The 19,800-nt window shown below is 52.2% G+C and overlaps 1 protein-coding gene across 3 annotated transcripts in view; it reads right to left on the bottom strand.

Moving 5' to 3' along the window:
• BCL9 (BCL9 transcription coactivator) overlaps positions 1-19,800 on the bottom strand; it is a 94,621-nt gene that overhangs the window by 3,344 nt on the left and 71,477 nt on the right. The window contains exons 2-9 of one of the 3 annotated variants that reach the window (XM_036443023.2): positions 17,777-17,906; positions 15,431-15,522; positions 10,811-11,122; positions 9,679-9,995; positions 8,371-8,560; positions 6,979-7,078; positions 2,089-4,324; positions 127-387 (exon numbers count right to left, since the gene is read on the bottom strand). In XM_036443023.2, coding sequence (XP_036298916.1) covers positions 127-387; positions 2,089-4,324; positions 6,979-7,078; positions 8,371-8,560; positions 9,679-9,995; positions 10,811-10,863 — 3,157 coding nt within the window. In that variant the 5' untranslated portion in view covers positions 10,864-11,122; positions 15,431-15,522; positions 17,777-17,906. The remainder of the gene's footprint in view (positions 1-126; positions 388-2,088; positions 4,325-6,978; positions 7,079-8,370; positions 8,561-9,678; positions 9,996-10,810; positions 11,123-15,430; positions 15,523-17,776; positions 17,907-19,800) is intronic. The other 2 variants (XM_036443024.2, XM_045582957.1) reach the window with 2 other exon arrangements.

Below are 19,800 nucleotides of genomic sequence, written 5' to 3'. Positions count from 1 at the left end.
TCCTCCAGGGAAGACACTCTAAGTCACTGAAATTAGATGGTATTATTTCCACTTGCTGAACCTCCATCTACCGAGGTCTGTTATCAAGAACGCATGCGCGAAGTTTCTTGTTTCCCTGGCTCTTACCTGGCATGTTATTCATGGATGGCAAGTTGGGAGAACGAGCGGGAGGGGAGTCGTCGTCCGAGCTGGCCACGGTCTTGATGGCATCGTGGTACAACGGGGTGGAGCTGGGCATGGCGAACTTGGACATTCGAGACATCATGATGGACAGCGGGTTCTGGGACAGGGTCGGCTCCGGAGGCATGGTGTACGGGGTGCTGGAAGGGAGGCTTCCCGGCAGATTCACAGAGGCGGGCTGACTGGCTGTGGGCGGCGGGGGGCCACCTGGGAGAAGACAGCAGAAGAAAACAGAAACGGGCAGGGAGTCAGATCTGCATGTTGGCGAGGGGGCCTCTGTGAACGAGCAAGGCCAGGGAGGCGGCCGAGGAGCTGGACAGTGTTATTAGACCCCGGGCACAAACCATCCATCTCCCAGCCAAGCACTGCGTGTAGACAGAGGGGGATGGCAGCATGAGGTAGAGGTGTCAGGTCCGCAGAAGGGAAGACAAACACAGCAAGAGTGTATTAAAAATATACTGAGTGGCCAGATGATGATGATCTCTGAATGCATAATAATCTGGCCACTCAGTGTATATTCATATAATAAAAGGCTAATATGCAAATTGTCCCCCAACCAGGAGTTCAACCAGCAGGCAGGCAGGCCAACCACCCATGTCCGTGTGTCGTCGCCCCCCCCCCGCCCCCCCGCCAGGCTGGCCAGACCCCGCCCATGCATGAATTCATGCACCAGGTCTCTAATATATGAAGAGAGAGAAAAAGACACACACACACACACACACACACACTGAGTGGCCAGATCATTATGCGTTCAGAGATCATACTAATCTGGCCACTCAGTGTATTAGTGCAAGGCCTGGAACAACAGTTTACAAACCACGATTTCGCTAAAATAATGTGAAATAAGTGCATTGTTCCCCTGTCTGTTGCAATTTAGGATTCCACTCAAGGATTAGCATAGTGTGAGGCCAGACTAGCACTCTAACCTATCAACCTACACATGCTCTTGTATTTATGTTTGTTTTCTTTTCTATTGATTTCAGAGAGATGGAGAGGAAGAGAAATAGAAATAGAAAAATCAATGATGACAGAGAATCATCTATTGGCTGCCTCCTGCACATCCCCTACTGGGGATTAAGCCTTAAACCCAGTCATGTGTCCAGACTGGGAATTGAACTGTGACCTCCTGGTTCATGGGTCAATGCTCAACCACTGAGCAACACAGGCTGGGCCCTACACACACTCTTGATTAATTCCCGCAAGTCTGAACTACAAAGGTCTGAGGGGGCTGTTCCACTCATGGCTTCTGTGAATTGCTATCCGACAGAGAGAAACACTTGGGCTTATAGGATAAATCTTGTCTTATTTTGATTCTAATCTTTCTTAAGTGGAGACAGCTCGGACCCGGTATTTACACCTCAGTGCTTATCTTCCTGACCACCTCTGGTCGTTCACAAACCACCATCATCAGGAGAGCCTCTCCTGGGAGGAAAATACCAATAAACTGCAGCTGATGGTGAGAACAGCAGTCTACCAAGGAGCTCGCGGCAGCGGCCTGTGTTGGTGCGCATGTGCGAGAACCTTGTGGTCTCCGAGGCCTCTCCTCCAGCCTGGGATTAGACAGACTCTCTCAACGCGAGGGCAGCCCCTTAAGTGGGGAGGCCTCGTGTTTGAAGCCGCATTTCCCAATGCTTACATTTTACTTTCAAATGTAAGTTACCCTGTGAAATGACAGACTTCCCACTTCCCCTCCCTTTTACCTATCTGACAGGCACTGTCGCACTGAAAGCCTGTGTCCTCTCCAGGATCTGACACTGGTACTAGTCATGCTCTTTGCCAACAAAGATGCCGCTGGCAAAGGCCGCCTCCTCTGGCTGCATGCTCCAGCCAGGACAGCAGTTTCCTTACAGTAAGACTGGCGTTAGCAGTCTCCAGCCACAAGGTGACCGCAAGGGCGAGAGCACTGACCTGACTCCACGCTTCCCAGCAGCGCCGGGGAGGCCATGGCGAGGGGCGCTTTGTGGTTCGGAGGGATGCCGGGACTCTGGAGGGGAGGTTTGGGAGAGGAGGTCCATCCGGGTGACGGGGCCGGAAGTGATGGAGACTTGAGGTGAACGGGCGAAGCAGCAGCAGACCCCAGGACCGGGGGGGACTTAATGGAAGCGGCAGCAGCTGGGCCCGCCAGCATGCCTGCCAGCTGCGATGGAGTCTGGGGGGACTTGAGGTTCCCGGAGGGCGAACCCAGCATCGGAGACTGGACTTGGCGCATCGTGGGTGACTTCAGAGGGTTGATGCCCGGGGAGTGCACCTGGCCGCCCGCCACGGAGATATCCAGGGGCTTCCGGCCAAGGCCGCGCTGGCCCGGAGGGGCCGTGCTGAGGCTCGGGGGGTTGCTGGAAGGGTTGAGAGGTAGTGGTGGCATGTGACTGAGCCGGCTGTTAGTCCTTTGGTCGGGCCCGATTGGTTCTCTGAGATTCCGCAAGCCACTGCTGCCGCCGGGACCCTGAGACATGGGGAGGAACGGCCTGGGGCCCATGCCATACTCCTGCTGAGGGTGCTCGCCGAATGGCAGGGGCACCATCTTCTGTTGAGCGGGCAGCAGGTCTGTACCTGCGGGGCGCAGCTTCAGCATCTCCTCAGGGCCCGCCCCAGCCTCTCGCAGCTTCTGAGGTATCATCTGAGAGTTGGATCCCATGTTGACGTTCAGACCGACATCTCCCTTCATCCCAGCAGGGACCATCCCGAACTCCAGTTCCCGACCAGGGCCCATCTGTGGGGGCATTCCTTTTGGAAAGTCCCCCCTGGAAGGACTCAGAGGGCCCTCCACTGGGACTCGAGGGAAAATGGGATTGCTCCCCGATTCCAGGTGTCGCTGGGAGCCGGGGAGTATCCGGTTCATGTCCAGGCCGGGCCGGATGCCATCCATGCTCATCCCCGGAGGCAGGCCCAGCTGCTTCTCGGCCAGCTGCTGCTGGAACATCTCCTCAGACAAGCCTTGGGGGTTCGGGAAGCGCTCCCCTCGGCCGGGGCCACTGAAGATGCCCTGGCCGGGCGGGAAGTTCCGACCGTCTGGGATTTTTGGCACATCGTCTGGCCAACTGACTCCAGAAAGACCAGGTCTCGACGCCGGGTTGGGGACACTGGCCCCCTCCATTTCGGAGTTTATCATCCCTGCGAAGCCGGGGAGGCGCATCTGGCTCCCTGGCATGTTGGGGTGGGGAGCCATGCCCCTCGGGGGCAGAGAATGCGGCATGTTGATCCCATCAGCAAACGGCTCTGCACCCCCGGGCCCCCAGCCTTCACTGGGGGCCATCTGGTATGGAGGGGGCGGCCCCCGAACCACCCCCCGCGGCCCGTGCTGATGGACCATCATGTCCTGGAGGGAGCACTGCTGCACCACCACCTGCTCCTGCTTCCTCCTCTTCTCTTCGTAGAACTCCTGCTGCAGCTTCAGCCAGGCCATCTGCTCGGGGGTCATGTGATCCAGGTGGTCCGGGCCCATGGGCCCAGGCTGAGCGTTCATGGACGGTGGCACCATTTCATCTGGAGAGAAGGGCACGTCTCTATGTCCTTGCGGGCCAAATGGAGCTCCCATATCTGTCCGGGGCCCAGGTCCCTTACCTAGGCTTTGGGACTGGGCCATCATGGCCTGGATCGGCCCTTCTGGTTTTTTCTGAGGCCCATCTAATACCCCAGGATTCTGCTGGGGTCCCCCACTTTGTCCTGTGAATTCCTTCTCATCGGGGAAAAGCATCCGCTGGATGTCTCTGAGCGTCTGTAAGGAGCGCTCCCGGTGCTCCAGCTGCTCTTGAGACAGGCCATCGGGGTTCTCGCCCAGGGCGGGGGGCTCCGCGCTGGGCAGCGGCGGCGGCGGGGCTTTGGGATCGGTGGAGGAGCTACTGCTCCCCTGCGAGACGGGGGTCCCCGCTCGGTTGTTGGGTGTCAGGCTGGGCCCAGTGGCATCTGGGGGCAGTGGAGTGGAGCTGGCAGGACTGCCCACAGAAGGAAGCAGTTTGTTTTCTGCCCCAGGGCTGTCCTGGTCCAGGGGACGCAGGGGCGCGGCAGGCTTGGGTGCTGGTGCCGAAATGGGTGGTGTTGGCTGCAGCCGGGGATTCTGGGAAGAATTCTGATCCTGGTTGGCCGGAGCCGGGGGCTGTTGTGCGAGAGGTTTCAGATCGTTCCGAAGGGCAGATAGCTGTGTGTTCTGTACAGAAATGAGATTTCAAAAAATCATTGGTAAATTAAACAGAAGGGCAGCTAAAAGAGCATGCTACGATCTCAGTCACACGTGCTATGGGAACTGCTCATGTCCAACCCCCCTCTGGAAACGGAGACATTCTGATTTTTCTTCCCCTTCACTGTCAGTTGGCCTCCTCTTCCCTCACTGAAGATTGGGTTTCAGTAGCGTTCTCAGCCTGCCAGGGAGAGCCACTGCCAAAGTGAATACATCTGAGTATCTATTTCGAGGAACAGGTTTGAGATCACATGTCTACTATGTGTTTCTGGGCAAGATTATTATAGTTCCTTGGTATGTGGGAGGCTGCGCATAACACCTCTTTATTTTCCCCGAAAGTACAACTGTGTATGCAGACATCTCGCTGTCAATCAAAAGCCTGATGTTTTCAACTGAGAAAGTGCCGTCCCTGCTCCGCCCCCTGCCAGAGGCTGCAGGCTGCCGCCTCCTCTCCTCTCTCCTCGCCTAGAGTTTCCACGCAACCAGACATCTCTGGTTTCTGTCTTCAGGCTGTGATCACTGATTCCGTATGTGATAAGAATTGGTACATAACGACAGTAAGATAATCTGGAGGCAGAAAGCGCCTGTGGAGAAATCTGAGGCTGCCTGCTTGCGGTGGCCTGGACCTGCTCTTTCCAATAGGAAGGAGACGGTCCTTTCCACAGGCTGGATGGCCCCCTTATTAAGATTAAGGGCCAGTGCTACACCAGGTCCCAGGTAAAAGCACACTTGCTCACAGCAGGGACATGGATGCTGTCAGTGTTGGGAAGAAAGACATACATGTTCTGGGCCTGAGCCTTGGCAGGGCTGAAGGAACTAAAGCAGCAGGGCCAGCCACATACCCCGCCTTGGGGATCTTGCCCCAGGCTCCAGGGTGTCACGTGGTCCCTTTTTGATTCATTTCTCCCGGCTGGTCACTTAATCCAGTTTGTATTTCCAAACCCCTCAGGCCCTTACCTGGCTCCCCACTTCCTCTCTGGAATGTTTACCATTATGTGTGTCTGCATGGGGACAGTCTGTGTTGCATAAACACAGAGACACACCTTAGAGTGGTCACATTCCGTGACTGTGTGCACAGAGGTTTCACCTGCAGGTGTCCCTGCACATCCGCCTGCAGAGACTGGTGTGGGCAGGACACGAGCCTGCAGCACCGAGCCTGTAGGACCCTGACTCCGAGTGGAGTGTGGAGGTCGCCTTCACTTCCTCCCAGGGCCGTGTTAGGTTTGGTTTTGCCAACCAGCTTTTTTCTGTTTGTGGGTAGTGGGCACTGATTCCACATAAGGTGACCATGACAGAAGAAATAACATCGGTACCATCCCTTTTTTATGAGACTTGGAGCAAAGGTGATTAATTATTCCCAATTCCCTGCTTAACTCCTTTTCTGATTGCATTTTAGCATCAGAGAAGGTGGAGGTGGAAACTGTATGAGATCTGTCATTAAGTCAATAAAATGTTGCTTTGAGTTGCACTGTACCCTCTGCATTCTAGGAAAATATAAAATTTAAAAATACATATATTTAAGTATAAATTTAAAAATATACATACAGATAGACCCCCTCCCACACACACACACTTTAAGTGTCAGCTCTCTCTGCCCTCTGCTCTCTGCCCTGAAGGAGTGGAGACGCTTAGGAGCAGGAAGTTCCTTTCCCAAGTATAGGAAAGCCCAGGCTATGCCAACAGAGGGGGATTTGCTGATATGCCATCTACTTTATCTCAAACTGTCACTTCAGTCCCCTTGCCCTTTCACTTGCCCAAAGTGGTGGAGACTGATCCCAGTACTAGGTGTTACGCTTCCTGAAAGTAGAGGCGGTCCTGAACTTCCTAGTGTCCCCACGGCAGCAGTGCGCAGCGGCGATGCCGGACAGTTCTGTTTGGAGGACTGCCTGTATCAAAACCGCCATCGCATGCTTTGCCAACGTAGCTATTAGGTGCTTATGTTCCAGACAGGAAGCAGACTGGAATTTATTATAATTTTGGAAATATCAAGCAATTAAAAGCATTCAATGGTCCTCTTTTTTAAAAAAATATATATTTTTAATTGATTTCAGAGAGGAAGGAAGGAGAGATAGAAACATCAATGATGAGAGAGGATCATTGATTGGCTGCCTCCCACACGGCCCACAATGGGGACCGAGCCTACAACATGGACATGTGCCCTGACCGGGAATCGAGCCTGCGACCGTTCAGCCCACAGGCCAATGCTCTAGCCACTAAGCCGGCTAGGGCTCAATGGTCTTCTTTGATATAAATAAGAACCATTTGAAAGTCACAGAGACTCTGATTCGTCTATGACTTCATGGTTTACTGGCATGTGCTTCACTAATGTAGTCCTAGTTGTTGCTTTTTTTTGCTCTTCAACTCACTCGAGTGTGTATTTTTTTAAAACATGCTCTATACACAGGTCCTGAGTTCACACAGTCCCAGAGATAGTTACATAAAGGAAATCCCAAGAGATCTACTAACTCCTGTTTTATTGTTCACCTTTCCCTCCTAGTAACTCATCAATGGGGGTAAGTGCCCAGCATGCTGCTTACGACCCTGCCCCACTGAAGGCGGTCACCGCCTCCCACCTCTGGTCACTGAGAGCCTTTAACCCGTCACTCCATTCCCAAGCCACGCACCAGAGGGGCTGTGCTCCGGTCGGCCTTGCTGCTGGAGATGTTCTGGATGTGGAAAGACACGATTGTTTCGACCTGGCCCTTCAGCACTGCTTCTGCGGCTCTGCGGAGACAAGGGAGGCACACAGGGCTGGTTTCTATTTCGCTGAGAGCCCAGCACCTCCTCCCAGACTGAGCTTGTCAGAGGGAGGAAGGGAAGTATGGCGAACCGCTAGAAATGCTGAGCGATACGAGCTCAACAGAACCAGGTTTTCAGTATGTCTATCATTTACTGCCAAACTTCCAAAATTAAAAGAAAGCCATTAACAAATCTCAAAAGAGGCATTAAAAACAAACCACAAGATCTTCTCCCTCAAACCAATACACAGTGGTGGGTGCTTTATAGAGAATCTCAGTTCAAAACCCCAGCCTGAGACTGTGAGCATGGAACCTCACACCTAACCATCAACGAAGGTTGTCAAGATTCACTTTGTATCTAATTGAAAAATCTTAAGTGAAAAAAAGTCAGAAAACTATGTAGGATATATTCACATTAATATATACATATACTGACTTCAGAGAGGAAGGAAGAGAGAAATATCAATGAGAGAATCACTGATCGGCTGCCTCCTGCATGCCCCATACTGGAGATCGAGCATGTTCCCTGACTGGAAATCGACTGAGCCGCCCGGCCAGGCCTCATTTTTATAAGTAACTAAAACCCACTGATCCCCATCCACCAGAAGCACATGACCGAAATGTTCAGAGTAGTTAGTTATCTTGGTGAATTCCAGAGATTTTTTTTTTCCTGTTTAAATTACTTATATTTTCTAATTATTCTAAAATAGACACGTACTATTTATGTCATTTTAAAAAGAATACTAAATTGTAGAAAAGTATTTGATGCAATCAATCCTTTTTGTGTTTAAAAGGTCTCTAATGCCTGTTTGCATAAGTTGAACATATTTTTGGAAGGAAAACCAAGGAAGTATTATGGCTGCCTCTGGGGAATGGGGATAGGGAAGTTATTTATTTATTTGTTTGTTTGTTTGCTTATATTTTTAATGTATATATTTTATTGATTTCAGAAAGAGAGAGAGGGAGAGATAGAAATATAATGTTGAGAGAGAATCACTGATCAGCTGCCTCCTGCACTCTGCTCCCCTCCCCACTGGGTATGGAGCCCACAACCCTGGCATGTGGCCCGACCGGGAATCAAACCATGACCTCTTAGTTCACAGGTCAACGCTCAACCACTGAGCGACGCCAACCAGGCGAGGTTTTGTATTTTAGTTTACCTCCTTCTATACTTTAACCTTAATAATAACACAAATGAGGGAGAGCACTTTTCAATGGGAATAAGAACTCGGGTGTCCAGATACATAAACCAACAGCAAAACACAGCCATCAACTTACTTATTGGCCATCTCAGTAGAAAACACATACACCACTTTGGCTGGAGTCTTCTGAGCAGCTGTGGGCTCGGGGGCAGTAGTCTGGCCATGGGCGGGGGGAGAAGACCTGGGAGCCGTGGCATTTGATGGGGTCATCGAGTGTGGTGTGTGCTGGGGGTCCTGGGCCTTGATGTGGTCAGCAGAATTACATTCTAAAAGAATGCAAACCTCACGTCACAGAACGAATGCATCTCTCTGCCAGCACATACAGCATCACAACACAAACCCACCTTGACAATGTCAAGGAGGAAGTACCTTGCTAAGAGGAATCCTCTGCTACCCATACAAATGGAAATACGCTTTTCCCTAAGTGACGAATTAAAAGCCCTCCTCCCCACCTCCTTCTCTCCCCCCATTCTCCCGATATTAGCATAATGTCCCCCTTCCTGGAACCCTTTCTAGAACCACTTGGCCTGGACTGGACACCCTGCTAGTTGAACCCAGATCCCCAACTTCTCTCATTTCAGCATCTTGAATTGTACAAATTTTACCGTAATTGCTTACTGGTCTGCTGTCTGGGTGCGCTCAAACCCTTGAGGACAGAACTGTGTCTGTCTTCCCGGCTATGGAGGCCCACAACCAGCACAGCTCCGACAGACACCTGAGGGGGAGCGAGGGGTGGCCCCCAGGCTTTTCTGCTAAGTGGGGCCAGGCAATCACACTCCCGCTTTCTGAGTGCTGACCATGTGCGGGTCTGCAGTTAAGATTCTGGTTTCATACCAGGAGGAAAGGCCTAAACCCACAGCTGCTGTCCCACTCTCCGGGCTCACTCCATTTCCATGGCCACCAAGTCTCTCTACCACACTGGCAAACCCGGACTAGTGCCAGGGATCCCCTTGTGCCCACAACTCTGGCAAAGTAGCAACCACACAGCACAAAGCCCAGGCTGTGGAGGGTTAATTTGACGGAGGAGAGGAGGCCAGGAAAACGGCTCCAGCGGGGCTGCTCCCACAGACAGACTGAGCTGCTTCCGACACTGAGTACAAACAGCACAGAGGCTGGACTCCCATCAGAGCATGATAGGGCCGAGGACCAGGTGACCATAACCCCAGCACCTGCATCCTCGAGAGCAACAACTCCTCAGTAAAGTGGCTCCAAACCATTCTTCAGCATCAGAAACAGAGAAGACACAGTTCTGCCTTAAAGGCAAACTCCTGACGGGACACCTGCTCTCCCCATGTGGCTATGGGCTCCCGACAGTCGCCAAGCCAGAGGCCTTCCCTCGGAAAGACCTACTTCCCTCTGAGTGTCCGAGATCTTGTAGACATACCTTTCAGGTCAGGGTCCTCGTTGGGGGTCCCAGGATCTCTCTGATCAAAGGAGTCGGCGGAAATACTTCGCTCCCTTTTCCCCTTGCCCTTGGCACCATTTCCAGCCCCATTCTTCAGCCCCATGCTCCCACCTGGGCCGGGGAGCGCTTTAGGGGGATGGCCCGCACTCTTGGAGTCACAGGGGGATGGCTGGGAGTGGCTGGCTGAGCCCCCCTGTTTACCCTGGTTGGAGAATTTGGAATCCAGCTGGGGGTTTCCAGAAGGGGACATCACTGTGGGAGGACGGACCATCACCTCCTGCTTAGACTTAGGGCTACTGGAAGAGACAAACAACAGCGGGCCATCAGGCACTGGGAGCAGCTGGTCGGCACCCTCAGGGAGAGGCAGTCCCTAGTGGGTTAGGGAGACCTGGAGGCCTCGGTCACCACCCCCTTCACCTCAGCCCCTTCTGCACCCTCCACCCCCTCCCAGCTTGGACAGGAGACGCACACCAGGCCTGCCAGGTCTCGGGAACCCTAGAGCCACATGGGGACCATCTCCACGGCTTCTGTCAATAAAGGACAACGGTTTCTATGTACACAGAAGTGACTCTTACTCTGAGACTAGCGCAGAGTAAACAAACAGGTCTCGGAGATCACACTGCCACCCCGCCCCAGCTGACGGCCTGGGACAGCTGTAACGGGAGCCCGGCCGCTCTGCTGGAGAACACGAGGTCCCGAGAGCAAGGGGATCCCCTTGACTGGCAGGTTAGAAAACCCCGCCAGGGTCCAATCCCCACCCCAAGCAGCATCACACTGGAGCAGCTGCACTAGCCACTGCCCTCGGGGACCACGAAAATTCTAGTAAAACATCAGCTTCAGCACATGGGCCGGAGGAAAGAGCTCCCCGGCAGGGGCTGCTGTCTTAGTTCTGACTGTAGGCGCCCCCCCGCTCCAGGCCTCAGTTTAGCACTTGGTACTGAGTGGTGCTGGAGGCCCTTTCGTTTGTGCTCTGTGAAGAGGCGAGGTGAGGCCTAGAAGGGGACGATGGACACCAGGTGACAGAGAAACACTGACATAAACGCTCTTCTGTCACTCTCACCCGCCTCTTCCTTTCCTTCTGGGTCTCCCGGCCCCGGGGCGGCCGCCTCACCTCTGTGCGTTTCCTGACGGGGAGCTCCTCACTTTGGGGTTACTGGAATGCATTGATTGGAATCCTGAGCTTGCAGTCACAGGCAGGACGGGCTCCCCGAGTTCCTCTCGGGCTGCAGCAGGAACAGCTGCGCAGGGCAATGGCGGTGGCCGGCTGCGTGCAGGGGGCGCCCCTCAGCGCTGGCCACCTCTGTGCCTTTTTCCTCTTGGTTTTCCTCCGCTGTGGAAGTGGGTCCTTCCCCCTCGCAGCTCCAGCATCCTCTGGGTGTGTGCCTCCTGCCGCCGAAGGAAAATCTCGCATCTCCAGGGCACACTGCGGGAAAAGACACCCAGAGAGAGTTGGGAGCAGAACCAGGGACATAAAACACCCTCAGGACAGGATCAAGGTTAACACAGCAGCCAACTCAGCAATGTAGCGGCTAGCTCATGCCTCCGCTTCCGTCAGGGTCAAAGGAAAGGGGACATTCACATTCTGGCCTGAAGGCCTGGTGCTTGGCAGCCGGAGAGGGACTAAAACTTTCTGCCAAGCATCCGAGCCTCCCGCCCCAGCATCACGTTCTGGGCAGATTCGAGAAAAATACTTTTATCTTGAGCCACATAGTTTCCCTTACATTTCTCTACTTCCAAATATAACGCCCTCAGAAATATGAGGTTTTCTTTTTAAAAAAACAATGCTTTGGAAACCACTGGTCCTCCAAATCCACAGCCACTATCCAGTGTTTCATCTCTGATGACAAGCAATGGCACCGAAATGCAACAACCCGCCGACTTCACGAAGCAAATTAACCTGCGCGCGCTCAGGGCCGTGCTGGGAGGCAGTGCGGGAGGCTCTGCTGAAACCTAAGCTCTCGCCGATACCCAACACCGTCAGTCCTCCCGGTTCCCATGATCCTCCCATTCCGTTATGTCCAGCGGGCGGCTGTCCTCACCGCTAGCGGCAGGCACTGCAGGCGTGGGTAAGCGTGGGCATGACCCAGGGTGTGACGGGAAAACAACATCTTTGAAGGCCCAGGGTTTTCTAAGCCAATTTGCAAGGCTAATGTGAAGCACAAAGGTCAAGAACATATGCCCACACCTCACCAGAGAACAGAGGAGAAAGCCCTTCGGCTGGGAAAGTAAGTTGCCTGTGCAGCCACTGCTGCTTCGCCTCCCTCCCCTCTTTCTGATATTTCCCTGATGGGGAGGCGACAGGAAGAGGACGTTATTAGACACAGGTTTGTGGCTCAGGAACCCATGGGCGTGGGCAGCAGCTCAGGTGTCACAGCCTGGTGCACTGCGGGACTCGGGAGGGACTGGAGCTGGGAGTCAGTGACACCCCAGGCCTGGGCGCTGAGAACGATCGCTGTCCAGTGGGAGGTGTCTGCTAGGTCGTTTAGCATGTGCACGAGTCCCAGCTGTTGTACCTGCGACTCCGGGAGGAATTTATGGAAGTGCCGAGGCCCACGATTACATGCTTGCTCTTTACAGGAAGCCAGGAAAAAGAAATGGAATAAAACGCTACGGAATATTTGTGTCAACCTTAGGGGGAAGCAGCTCCAAAACACGCTGGTCTTCATTCCAGGGAAAGTTGTACTTTTACCCACTCCACCTTCAGCTTCTCCTTTTTCCCGTTTAAACTATAAAATCGATTGTGGTTGTCAAGTTTGACACGCACAGTCGTAAACCATTTTGTAACTTCTCACAAAACATCAGGCGTCGCTGGTAAAACAGAAGCAGGGAATGAATCTTGCATGGAGGAGCCATCAGGAAGCATTTACTCAGGAAAGGAGAAACCGTTACCACCTATACAGGCCCTTCCTGCGATTCCTCCTGCCGCCTCTGTCCGCACCACGCGTCCTGGCCCACCATCACGTCCTGCTGAACATCCTGCTGAACGTGTATGCTGCATCCCCCTCACACACCATGTTCTTTGAAGACAAGAACCTTGCTTTAAAGTTCTGCTGGCTTATATACTTCTCTGTGCTCAGAAGGTGGCTGACCCTTCGGTGACTTATGCACGACAGAAACACCTGGCACCTGTATTGCAGTCTTCCCCAAAGGACCTCAAAACATTCCAGATCCCAAGCCACCGCAGTGTCAGGCATTTCTGATGAGCCGCTGGCAAAGATGATTTCTAATGATTCCGTGAACATAAAATACTATTATTTTCAAAGTGCTTCTCCATACAGTTTCTCATTCTCACAATTTAGTCCAACCCGGTCACCAGGCGTTTTACAGACGAGTGGACAGAGCACACGGTTGTGAACGGCTTCTCGGTCCCCAGCAGGTGCTTGCTGACCCGGCTCTTTGTTCAAAGTCACCTCCCTGCCATCACTTTAAGGCTGGATGGACAGCACAGAGGCTGGCACAAGCAGGTGGGTCACCCAGCACCAGGAAAGCCCAGGGGTTTCCTCCCCTGATCCAGGGGGCGGGCTTGTGTCACCCAGCGTCAGCCTTCCTGACACCTCAATCACTGAGCGGGATCTGCCAAGCAACTTGTCGTGCATATGGCTCCAAAGAGTAAAACGAGGCTCTCCAGCTCTTCCATCTGCACTTTGCACGTTATACTCAACTGTTTACTTCTAAGGATTGGCTAAGATCTTCTACAGAGTGGCTAATTATAGCCAGAGAGAGAGCATCTCCCAGGAAAGACACCTCCCAACTCCTTAGATCCATATATACAATGTTTCCCTCTTTTCTTCTTCCATAATTCCTAAAACATTTACTATGTGTTAGTTACTCTTCTAAGCACTGTCACTCATTCACAACCACCCCAGCAGGCAGGGGCCGCTGCTCTCCCTCCCCAGAGGTGAGGACACCGAGGCTCTGGAATGTTAAGTGAGCTGCCCAAGTAAGTTGGGCCACAGCCTGGTAAGAGGCAGAGCTGGCGGGCAGCCAGCCACCACGGAATGCTGTCAAAGCAGGGACTTGGGGACAAGGCGAGCTGGGCCACATAAAGCACTGAACGGTACAGCACAGCGTAGGTTAGCTAGCCTAGGACAACCCCTATTCTCCAGCAAGCTCCGTGCTAACATCACTCCCTCCCTTCTCCAGCTCTCTCTTTCCTCCCTCCCCCTTCTAGTGCATGGTCTTGCTCAGTAAGCAAGAGGGAGAAGAGAGGTCTCCAGGCAGGAAGTGCTCACCACCTCATCTCCAACCTATTCATATCACCACCGCTCCCTCTTTCTTCTCTGTTACCGAAACAAGAGTCCCCTCCTCCCCAAAGGCTGTCCCCCACAGGCGGCCTCCCCCCTCCCCCTCAGCTCACTGAGCGCCCTCCCTCTCTCCTTGGCCATGGCCTCTATCTCCCACATCTCCTGAACATTTCCCATCAGCGCTCAGACGTGTTGTAGCCTCTTCCAGATAAAAAATAATAAAGCAAAACAAAATCCAGCCCTAGCCGAAGCCGGTTTGGCTCAGTGGTAGAGCGTCGGTCTGCGGACTGAAAGGTCCCAGGTTCGATTCCGGTCAAGGGCATGTACATTGGTTGCGGGCATATCCCCAGTAGGGGGTGTTCAAGAGGCAGCTGGTCGATGTTTCTCTCTCATCGACGTTTCTAACTATCTCTCTCTCTCTCTTCCTCTCTGTAAAAAATCAATAAAATATATTAAAAACAAAACAAAACAACAAAAAAAAACCCAGCCCTAGCACCCTCTTCTCCTTCAGAGCCAAGATGCTCCAGAGAGCAGACAGGACCAGCTTTCATTTACTTCCTTACCTGCCGTTCACCCTTTAACCCTTTTAAACCAACTGCCACCCACAGATCACAACAGCCACTTTTCCAACCTCACCTTATTCCATCTTGGGACTTGCCAGTTGGTCACGTCCTTCCTGAAACTCTCCTCAGCACTGTCCACGCACACCTGCCCCTCCACAGCCCCATGAAGGCCGGGCCACTGGGTGCGTTTCACATACCAGGAGACTCTTGGTTTCCAGAATCCACACTCCTTAGGTTTCTTCCCCCCACCCAGCCCTCCAGCTGCTGCCCCCTCTCCCAAGTCTCTACAAGTCAGAGTTCCTCAGACTCTACCCGGGGTCCCCTTCTCATTCTGTGAATCCTCTCCATGCCCACACCCCATTTCACTTCTCTACCTGCACTTACACACACAACTGCCAGCTGACACCGCCTCAGTGTCTCACACCGAACAAGATCAATCGAAGAATTCTTCTTCTCTCTATACTGTCTCCCAAAACCATTTCCTCCAGTCTCCACGTTTTAGTAAATGGCACCTTCATCCATCTAGCTCAAGCGAGTAATTTCGAAGTCATTCTTGACACCTTTCTCCCTCACCCCAACAAGAACCTAAGTCTGAGTACTTGTGCCCAATGGCTGAGTCTCAGCCTCAGCGTTTTCTTCTTCAGAGAGGAAGGACATCTGAGCACCACTAATCTCCGCGACACCCTCCATTTCACACGTTTCACCTTCACAACACTTCCCATGTTTTGTAAGGACATGCTCATCTGTGCAACGTTCACCTCTCAGCAGGGACCAATATTCCTGGCATTTATCATGGTGTCTGGCACATGGCATTTGCTCAGAAAGCATCTGCTGAATAAAATGGGAGTGCAACACCCCCCCACCCCCGCCCGACGGTCTAAGCCAGGCGCGCTTTCTAGAGGCATCGTCCACCAGGCTACTCACCCAAACCCCCAGGGTCACGGTACTGCAGTGCTCATCCTGGAGGTGAGAAGTCAGAGGAGCCCAGGAACCCCTGGCTCAAAGGTGACCCTCACCTGGACAAGGAAAAAGGAAAGAAGAAAAACAACTAAGTGGATTTTTTAAATCAACAATATGACTTTGTTACTGAATATCTTAAGAGGACAGGTTTCTATTTATTCTAGAACATTAGTTTACGAGGAAGCTGTCATCTCCCATGTGAACAGAATGAGTACGAAGGGGATCCTGTCCAATCAGCAGGTATTTCCAAGCCTGTGCCTCTCCCTCCTCCCAACTGCATGTTTATTCCCAGAGACTGGAGGAATGCTAAGAACAAGCTAAAGGATTGTTCTTCTTTTTAAATTTCTGGGAGCTTAGGTAGGGAAAAAAACAACACAATTTTGCTTCTGCAAAATGCATATTTTATTAGTATAGAGAACTGAGAGCTGACTGTAAAGGTGAGAGAGAAAATCCCAGATACGCTCTTGAATTCACAAAGTGAATACCATTCACCGCTCCTCTCTCCCAGCTGTAACTCCACTCCACGGGGCAAGCACTCAGCAAGGAAATCTATTTTCAGATGCTTTAGGGGGGAGGGGAACTGAATGCAGCCCACATGATTCCCTTTGACTGAGTGCCTACTGTGTGCACAGTGTCATAAGTGCCTACTGTGTGCACAGGGTCATACTGAACTGAGCTAGTAAATCCACAGAACATGGAGGCTCTTGTCAAGAGGAACAATGTCCAACAAGAGTCCTTACAAGTCAGAAGGGTAACAATGAGTCCCGTTGGCCCACAAAGAATAGTTTTCAAACTGCAAGGAAGAACCAAGTTCCAGAGTGTCCTAAGGCCGAATTATTTAGGAAACTTTAAAAGAAGACCTTACAGGTTGCCACAGTCAAAAATTCACAAATTAATCAGACCCAGGACAGAATCACCGCTACGATTCCAATTTCAACTCTTCCAATGACCTTTTCCCACTTTCCTGCTTTAAGAAGTTTATTACTACCATGTCCTGTTTAACAAACTTTTCTAGGCTGTGATCATTGCTCCATAAAAGGCATAGTATCAAACTCAGAATGTGGGCCTAGCAGGCCTCAGGATTCCATTCCTCGCTCCTTAAATTCTGGCACGCCAACTGCTAAAAGGCTTCTTCTCAGAAAAAGTACACAATTGGAAGAACCAAGCTTTCCAACATGTGGCAAAACAAACCAAAGCTATACTATGGACATGTACAGAAACCCTTGGTGCAAACAAAATACTAATATTTGTTCTCAAACTCACAAGGGAAACGTACATCTATCGTCCTTGAAGCTAACAAACTTTAAGCAAGCAAACAGAAATATGCACCAGCTAAAGCGTTTTGACAAAACTTAAGCATTCAAAATTAAATTTCAGCCCTGGCCAGTGTGCTAAATGGTTAAGAGTGTCATGGGTTTGATTCCCGGTCAAGGGCACAGTCAAGGGCATGTACATAGATTGTGGGCAGTCTCCCCTCCCCCAGTAGGGGCATGTGTGGGAGGCAACCAGTCAATGTGTCTCTCTCACATTGACATTTCTTTTTCTTTCCCTCCCTTCTCCCTCCCTCCCTCCCTCTCTCTTGGTTGATCACTTTTGCTCTCCCACTCTTTCTCCCTCCCTCCCTTCCTCTCCCCTCCCTTCTCCTCCCTTCCCCTTCCCACCCTCCCTTCACTCTCTCTGAAAAGCAATGGAAATATCCTCAGGTGAGGATTAACAACAACAAAAAATGATAACAAAAATAAATAAAAGAATAACTTTCAGCTTTTAGAGTAGCAGCCACCCAAAGTAACATTTCAGCACCAAGGTTCCTGTTCCCCTTGGAATTTTCTGATTCCCCACTCCCCCAGGCACGTCCTCTGGCCCCAGGGTGATGCTCACACACTGTCACACAAGGATAACGGAGTCCCTGCATGTGCGAGGGGGGGGGGGGGGGGCAGAAAGGGGGTTCATCCTCAGCCCCCAGCACCAGCAGAAACTCAGCCAGTGCTGGCGGAGCCCTAAGGAGCCGGGCCTTTGTGGCTCCCAGGCCTCGAAGTCACACCAAGCAGTGGCCACAGGACAAACACCCGCTGTAACTCCTGCCCAAGCCGCCCCATGAGGCCGCTGCTGCAGATCCCTGCTCACGGAGAAGTGTAAGGTCACTGCACCGCAGTTCTCACTGACATCTAACCCCTTGCCCTCTGCCCTGAGGACCGCTACAACAATAAACAGACAGACGCAGGTTTAACTTATAAGAGACCCTGCAGGAAAAGACAGCACAAGCCACGGAGATTAAACCGCAGTGGGATGGGCGCTCACCACGCTCTTTACCTTCAAGATGTCCAAGCCGCTTGCTCTTCTACATCGGGACGGGAGCTTCCCAAGAATGAGCTCTGCCTCCCGCACAGGTGAGCAGTTTTAGGTCAAAGCGGAGTGACACCAGTTAGTCCCGCATTCAGGCCTACAGGGAGGAGAAGAATGGAAAAGTTCATATCCCAATTCACACCGATTTCAGAGAGGACCACCTTTCCCCAAGGCACTGAAGCCAAACCATGTTTGGAAGAAATGACTCGGTCTAGGTAAAAAATGGGAAGGAAGGTAAAACCACCAAAACCCACCATGTAAGCGGGAGCCGTGCAGCCCACACACATCCCGCGAAGACCTGCGAAGTTCAGAAACGGCAGAATCAGCCAGACTCAGAAGCCTCTTTCTAATCATTGGTTTTCACTTTCTCCACAACCAAGGCAGTCACCACTGGTTGCAAAATGGCCTTTTATTTTATATCCTCTCTAAGCGCTTGTTCTTAGCATGGCGGAAATGCTGAGAAAATATTGCAAAGCTTAGGATGCCAGTGGCCATAAGATAATTTGATTTTCGCAAATCAGTCGGTCTAGAGCAGTGGTCGACAAACTGCGGCTCACGAGCCACATGCGATGTATAAGTTTTAGCCCCTTGAGTGTGGCTCTTCCACAACATACCACGTGTGGGCGCGCACTTACAGTGCGATTGAAACTTCGTGGCCCATGCACAGACGTCTCTTTTCGGCTCTCAAAGAAACTTCAATCGTTGCACTGTTGATATTTGGCTCTGTTGACAAATGAGTTTGCCGACCACTGGTCTAGAGCAGGAATTCTTTCTCTAGGATCAACTGCTCCCAAGGGGTCTGAGGAGAGACTAGGGGAGAGGAAGTATATCTTATTGATTTTTTACAGAGGGATAGTGAGCTGGAAATGTCGATGAGAGAGAAACATCGACCAGCTGCCTCCTGCACACCCCCTACTGGGGATGTGCCCGCAACCAATGTACATGCCCCAGATGGGAATTGAACCTGGGACTCTTTAGTCCGCAGACCGATGCTCTATCCACTGAGCCAAACAGGTTTCGACTCCATCTCTGGATTTAAGAGTGTGGGTCTTTTTCAATAGGTAGGAAGGAGGTCTTTCTTAAATTTATAGTAGGACCATAGCCTTATTTACACTAACATTAATGTCTTGCTAAAATTTCCCAAATTAATAGTATCCAGTCCAAAAAAAAAAAAAAAAATCAACAGGCTATCAAAGGTTCTCTCCTCCCTCCACCCCATCTCTCAATTATTTCACTATTCACTACTTCTCCTTCCCACCTGCTACAATACATCCGATTCATCACAATGCGGGCATCCACCTCTCTGGCCTGAGAATGAACCCTTACTTCTTGAATGTATCAGATGTTAAATACCTGACCACATGCCATTGATCAAATGTAACTCTCCACACAGCCACAGTCATTTCCCCACCACAGTCCCTGGCAGGCACCTACCCACCTCTGCCTGAATCAGTCTAACATCCCCACCTCAGAGTCTCTCCGCACCAAGAGAGGTGCCCACTGCTCTACCTTGTCCAGTCCTTCTGAGTCCCCACAGGGGCTACCATGTAGGCTCGAGGCCACCGCTCTCCATCACCGACCGGGGCTCGTGGACACCAGGCTCCAGGCCGCCTCCTTCGGGCCTGGGAGCCTTCCACCGCGCAGGCCCCCAGCAGCACCGTCCAGGCCTGCGCTCTGCCCGCTGAGCATCCCGGCCCGCCCTTGTTTTCCCAAGGAGACCTCCATTTCACCAGGCCCCCGGCGCTGGCCGGTGACATCCTAATGGTCTCTGCAACTTTCCGAGGCCCGGGGCTGGGGCTCCGCTTTGGAAGCCACTGGGGTGCCCACGACCCCCACCCCGGCTCCCTGACCCCCACGTCACCTCACCTGCTGGAGCCTCCGGACCGGCCTCCTTAGCTTTCACTTTCCACACCCTCCAACCAACAAGTCGCCGGCCTGCGAGTCCCCGACCGACCGCTCTCCCCGCCCTCGGGGGCTTACGGACCCAACCA

The sequence above is a fragment of the Pipistrellus kuhlii genome, unplaced genomic scaffold (assembly GCF_014108245.1).
Source record: "Pipistrellus kuhlii isolate mPipKuh1 unplaced genomic scaffold, mPipKuh1.p scaffold_m20_p_18, whole genome shotgun sequence".
In the NCBI taxonomy this organism is placed as follows: domain Eukaryota; kingdom Metazoa; phylum Chordata; class Mammalia; order Chiroptera; family Vespertilionidae; genus Pipistrellus; species Pipistrellus kuhlii.
This window is presented reverse-complemented; position numbering and strand designations above follow the sequence as displayed.